The sequence below is a fragment of the Atractosteus spatula genome, chromosome 17 (assembly GCF_055471065.1).
Source record: "Atractosteus spatula isolate fAtrSpa1 chromosome 17, fAtrSpa1.hap1, whole genome shotgun sequence".
Classification (NCBI taxonomy): Eukaryota; Metazoa; Chordata; class Actinopteri; order Semionotiformes; family Lepisosteidae; genus Atractosteus; species Atractosteus spatula.
The window spans coordinates 17,177,156-17,183,291 of record NC_142722.1 but is presented as its reverse complement, the minus strand read 5'-3'; the positions used below and the strand labels follow the sequence as shown (position 1 = coordinate 17,183,291).

The following is a 6,136-nucleotide window of genomic DNA, read 5'->3' as shown; positions in this document are numbered from 1 at the left end:
AGTCCGAACCCGCCGGGCCAGACCGCAGTCCGAACCCACCGAACCGGACCGCAGTCCGAACCCGCCGGGCCAGACCGCAGTCCGAACCCGCCGGGCCGGTCCGCAGTCCGAATCCGCCGGGCCGGACCGGAGCCGAACCCGCCGGACCGGACCGCAGTCCGAACCCGCCGGGCCGGCCCGCAGTCCGAACCCGCCGGGCCGGACCGGAGCCCGAACCCGCCGGGCCGGACCGCAGCCAAGACCCACTAGGCCAGACCACAACCAGAGTCCTCCGGGCCAGACCAGAGTTAAGACTCGCCGATCCAGACCAGAGCCTGAACCCGCCGGGCCCCACAGTCCCATCCGCACACACCCCCACAGCCCCATCCGCACACACCCCCACAGTCCCATCCGCACACACCCCCACAGCCCCATCCGCACACACCCCCACAGCCCCACAGCCCCATCTGCACACCCCCCCACCCCAGGGCTCCTGCCGGCGGTGTTGGAGACGATGTCCACACAAGTCTGGGCCACGTTGAGCCAGAACAGGCCGAGAGTGCGGCGGGCACTGTCACTGTGGGTCTTGAAGGTCTCCCACATTCCTGACTGGTCCTCCTCCTTCTCCTGCTGCTGCTTCGTGGGGGGGGGAGGGGGGCAAGCGTTATCGAGGCGTCACTGACTGAGGAGCCCCAGAGCACCGGAACCTGGGACGCACAATCCCAGGATCCAGCAGGATCCGGACCAATCGAGTTTAAAGGATGCTGATCATGTTTCTATCACTTCTAGCTTTCTAATTCGGCTTTTCTGTATCCCTCAGAAATTAAACTCAAACGTAAAATATATTGCTTTTGTTTACTGCCTCGTTAAACAACAATCGAGCACGTGCTGCTCCAGTGCATTGTGGGATACTTGCCTTCTCTCCCACCTGTGCTCCGCCGTCCTGGGTCTCCGCTCCCTCCTCCTCCTTCTTCGTGTCACTGTAGCAACGAGATTCGGGGGGGGTGAGTGGTGTGAACGAGCGCTATGTACAAAGGGGGCGCCCCCTACGGGGCGGGTGGTTTCCTACAGGGAGGTGGTTTCCACAGCAACAGACAAGAGGCTTCACAGGAGGGAAAGCAGGGCAGCCAAACAGAACAGATACCCCCCCACCCTCTCGCCGTCCCGGGTCAGAGGTGCTGGCGAGTCCCACATGCAAGAAGGGACGTGAGGATCCGAACTGGGGTCCTGCCTGCGCGGGTCTTACTCACGGGTAAGCAGGTGGGTCACAGATCAGAACATCAGGAACCTCCATCTGGGGCCTCAGTGGCTTCAGCTCGTTGATCTTGATCCGGGTCATGTTGCCCTGTAGCCTGTACAGTTCCGGCAGCAGCTTCACCTGGGAGACACAGCATGGGTCAACCGCAGCAACCTCCGTCCACAACACTGACCTGGTCACCTGCCTCACCGGTCAGTTCCTCCTCAGTGACCTCTGCCCACTCGACACTGACCAGGTCACCCGCCCAGTGACCTCTGCCCCCCCCGGCACTGACACTGACCAGCTCAGCCCCGGCACTGGCTGGGGTGACCTGCTCCTCACCTTGTTGTTCTCGTTGAGCAGTTGCAGGGAGAGTCTGGAATCGCTGAGCTGCTGGGTGTCCAGTAGGGCTCTGTAGAGGGACTGGCCAGGCTGGACAGCCCACTGGCACCTGGGACAGAGGGACAGCGTGAGCACAGGCGCACGTACATGCACATGCACACACCAGAGAGTCTCACTGGGTGGTCGCAGAGACGACACTGGGGCTCTTTCTGCTGACCAGCTCAGACTGGTGTGAGGATCTCAGCAGAGGCAGGAGAATGGACGAGTTCACACTCACTTGCAGAAGGAGCTCTGCTTGCAGGTCTTGAAGTTAGTGCGATGCACAGCCTGTACCAGCTGGAGCCAGAGGGCTGAGAGAGTCAGTCCTGCCAGACAGAAACGCAGTATCCTGCAATAAAGGGAGAGAGACAGGGGACTGACCACACGGTCCCAGAGCCACACAGAGAGAGAGAGACAGGGGACTGACCCCACAGTCCCAGAGGCAACACTGATTGGACCCATCGGTCATGCTAATAAAGCACCTTGAACTGACGGGCGAATGCAGAAACACAGAGAGGAGATTGCTCCATATTTTAATCTATGTAAGATGACCAGGGGAAGGGTCATCCAGGACAGGTATCTACTCGACGTAGACCTGACCAAGATGGCCGCTAAGAGAAACCAGCTGACCCGCAGATGGAAAGGGCTCAGTCCGAAAAACAACAAGACACAGGTGTGTCTCATCAGGAAACAAAATATATATGCCCTGGAAACAGTGAACCAGTGCAGAAGCCAGTAGGTGAATTTGGTTGGTGTTGGTACAGATTTAAGCATAATGGATTTATGGAAGAAATAAAGGATTACAGTTTACGGTTTGTGATTTGGATATGGCGCGGATTTGTGGAACCTTACGGACTTTGGAACTCGGACTGAATAAGGATTGAGAGAACGGATTGTGGACTGGCTTGGAAGACGGAGGAACTGGAGAAATGGAGAAAAACTCCACGAAAATTAAAGAAGAGAGTGTAGTGTGAGTACTTTTGTCTCTATTATATAATCCTTTCCCCCGGAGGCACCACATCTGGGATTAAAGCACAGCGCAGCTGGAGGCTCGGCCCTGCGTGTCCCCGGGAGACGGGTGCTGTGCTGTGCGCTTATTTTCAGCAGCCATATCACCCTGCAATTCACAGCTGGCAGCCCACTGAAGCTCAGCAGGTGTGAGCCTGGTCAGTACCAGGATGGGAGACCTCCTGGGAAAAACTAAGGTTGCTGCTGGAAATGGTGTTAGTGGGGCCAGCAGGGGGCGCTCACCCTGTGGTCCACGTGGGTCCTAATCCCCCACTAGCAATGGGAACACTATACTGTAAACAGGCACCGTTCTTCGGCTGAGACGTAAAACCGAGGTCCTGACTTGGTCCTGACACCACAGCTGATGTGTGGTGAGCGTTCTGGTGCACTGTGGCTGATGTCGCATCGTCAAGTTCAAGTTTGTCATTATACTCATATACAGGTACAGTGGTGTGAAAAAGTGTTTTCCCCCTTCCCGATTTCTTATTTTTTTGCATGTTTGTCACACTGAAATGTTTCAGATCATCTAACAAATTGAAATATTAGACAAAGAGAACACAAGTAAACACAAAATGCAGTTTTTAAATGAAGGTTTTTATTATTAAGGGAAAAAAAAATCCAAACCTACATGGCCCTGTGTGAAAAAGTGATTGCCCCCTAAACCTAATAACTGGTTGGGCCACCCTTAACAGCAACAACTGCAATCAAGCGTTTGCGATAACTGGCAATGAGTCTTTTACAGCGCTGTGGAGGAATTTTGGCCCACTCATCTTTGCAGAATTGTTGTAATTCAGCCACATTGGAGGGTTTTCGAGCCTTAACCGCTTTTTTAAGGTCATGCCACAACATCTCAATCGGATTCAGGTCAGGACTTTGACTAGGGCACTCCAAAGTCTTCATTTTGTTTTTCTTAAGCCATTCAGAGGTGGACTTGCTGGTGTGTTTTGGATCATTGTCCTGCTGCAGAACCCAAGTGCGCTTCAGCTTGAGGTCACGAACAGATGGCCGGACATTCTCCTTCAGGATTTTTTGGTAGACAGCAGAATTCATGGTTCCATTTACCACAGCAAGTCTTCCAGGTCCTGAATCAGCAAAACAGCCCCAGACCATCACACTACCACCACCATATTTTACTGTTGGTATGATGTTCCTTTTCTGAAATGCTGTGTTACTTTTACGCCAGATGTAATGGGACACACACCTTCCAAAAAGTTCAACTTTTGTCTCGTCAGTCCACAGAGTATTTTCCCCAAAAGTCTTGGGGATCATCAAGATGTTTTCTGGCAAAACTGAGACGAGCCTTTATGTTCTTTTTGCTCAGCAGTGGTTTTCGTCTTGGAACTCTGCCATGCAGGCCATTTTTGCCCAGTCTCTTTCTTATGGTGGAGTCGTGAACACTGACCTTAACTGAGGCAAGTGAAGCCTGCAGTTCTTTGGATGTTGTTGTGGGGTTTTTTGTGACCTCTTGGATGAGTCGTCGCTGCGCTCTTGGGGTAATTTTGGTCGGCCGGCCACTCCTGGGAAGGTTCACCACTGTTCCATGTTTTCGCCATTTGTGGATAATGGCTCTCACTGTGGTTCACTGGAGTCCCAAAGCTTTAGAAATGGCTTTATAACCTTTTCCAGACTGATAAATCTCAATTACTGTTTCTCATTTGTTCCTGAATTTGTTTGGATCGCAGCATGATGTCTAGCTTTTGAGGATCTTTTGGTCTACTTCACTTTGTCAGGCAGGTCCTATTTAAGTGATTTCTTGATTGAGAACAGGTGTGGCAGTAATCAGGCCTGGGTGTGGCTAGAGAAATTGAACTCAGCTTTCCAAAGAGGTGATAAACCACAGTTGATTTATGTTTTAACAGGGGGGGCAATCACTTTTTCACACAGGGCCATGTAGGTTTGGATTTTTTTTCCCTTAATAATAAAAACCTTCATGTAAAAACTGCATTTTGTGTTTACTTGTGTTCTCTTTGTCTAATATTTCAATTTGTTTGATGATCTGAAACATTTCAGTGTGACAAACATGCAAAAAAATAAGAAATCAGGAAGGGGGCAAACACTTTTTCACACCACTGTATATGGTATAACAAAATGCTATTTAGCTAGCTCTCGGACAATAAGTAGTACAAAAAAAACAATTCAATTGTTTAACATAAGAAAGACAGGGACAACAGGCAGTGTGAAAAACAACAAAGGTAACAGGTTATGTGCAAGAACATGCATTAACGGAATGAAATTATGGGGAGTGAGCTTTTGACATGTATGGTAGAGGTAGATTTTCAATGTGTGTTTAAGTTTTTGGTAAGAAAGAAGGTACTGTGAGGTTCAGATCATAGGTGAGAGTGAGAGAGGCTGGGAGTTTAATAGTTCGATAGTGCGGGGGTAAAAACTGTCTCCGAGTCTGGTAGTCCGGGCCCGAATGGTCCGGTATCATCCAGGTGGGGCTGCACATTGGGAGTGGTGGAGGGGAGTCCCTATTACCTGTAAAGTGCTTTAAGTGGAGTGTCCAGAAAAGCGCTATAGAAGTGTAAGCAATTATTATTTTCAGAGCCGGGAAGCCCGCCGAGACCCCGGGCTGCGTGATGCAACCAGGCCCAACCCGACCTCCCCCTCGCCGGCTGGCGTCGCATAACACTGGCCGGGCCAGCGAAACTAAACCCCTGATCTGCGGCCTAACCGCCTCCTCCATCCCCCCAGACCCGGCGCCCAGGAGCCCCTCCACCCGGCACCGCCGGCTCGGGGAACCCGCAGACCTTGGAGGACAGAGAGCAGCACCGCCAGCTTCCCTGCACACTCCGTGGTCGGACAGACCCCCAGCCGCCGCAGCCTCGTCTAATCCAGCACAGGAGGCAGGTAAACGAGCCGCCGGCGCCGCTACACCGTACCTCATAGAGTAAGTCGCCATCTTGATTCAAACCTGAGCTTTGCTCTCCCGATTCCTTTTCTGTATTCCGGCTTCTCGCGAGGTTACGTCAGCCTCCCCTGATTGGCCGGCTCGCAGCCTCGGCTCATGAATATGCATGAGCAAGGCTGAGGGAGGGGGGCGCACATGGCGGGACGCGATAGGTGGTTACGCGTACAGGTGTTTGTGTTCAAGACGGATCTCTGTCTTTACTGTTGCAAGAGCGAAGCTGCCTCAGGGCGCAGGGTGGCAGTGTAGGACGTGCCGAGGAAGTGGCGTAATTCTCGCTTGTTTTTTAGTTTCACTGCGTTAAAACTTAACCTATGTAGGTTGTTGATTTGTAGATTCCAAGTGCGCAGCAGTCCGATCCAGGCCAGGTGTTCCCTGCGGCAGGGGACTGTGGTCCAGTGTACTGACCCCCCTGGACACCTCAGGGCAGTGTGACCCCCAGCACTGACCCCGCTGGACACCATCTGTTAACACCTGAAGAAGGCTCCACGGTCGAAACGTAGGTTTATTCCATGCTGGGGAAAAAAGAAAGAAAACAATTACTTGTTCCTTTGCAGCCTACGCATGCTGACGCAGCTACCCACCTGAACTACCATTTGTTTGTCTGTCTTACCACAATAAGT

The 6,136-nt window shown here is 52.3% G+C and overlaps 1 protein-coding gene across 1 annotated transcript; it reads right to left on the bottom strand.

Moving 5' to 3' along the window:
- Nucleotides 1–511: 511 nt before the first annotated feature.
- On the bottom strand, nt 512–5,534 carry LOC148819246 (neutral alpha-glucosidase AB-like). The gene is made up of 5 exons (XM_088936170.1): nt 5,488–5,534; nt 1,836–1,946; nt 1,559–1,667; nt 1,230–1,357; nt 512–959 (listed from the first exon to the last, which is right to left on the bottom strand). The coding sequence occupies exons 1-5, from the start codon at nt 5,505–5,507 to the stop codon at nt 809–811; spliced, it is 519 nt and encodes a 172-aa protein (XP_088792296.1). The 5' UTR covers nt 5,508–5,534; the 3' UTR covers nt 512–808.
- Between the last annotated feature and the right edge of the window lie 602 nt (nt 5,535–6,136).

Bases quoted from the DNA above. Each gene is read 5' to 3' on its own strand.
- LOC148819246 (XM_088936170.1), bottom strand. From the start codon at position 5,507: ATGGCGACTTACTCTATGAG. The intron at 1,358-1,558 runs GTGAGGAGCAGG...TGTGTCTCCCAG, and splicing joins TGCTCAACGAGAACAACAAG to GTGAAGCTGCTGCCGGAACT. The intron at 960-1,229 runs GTGAGTAAGACC...TCGTTGCTACAG, and splicing joins TGTGACCCACCTGCTTACCC to TGACACGAAGAAGGAGGAGG.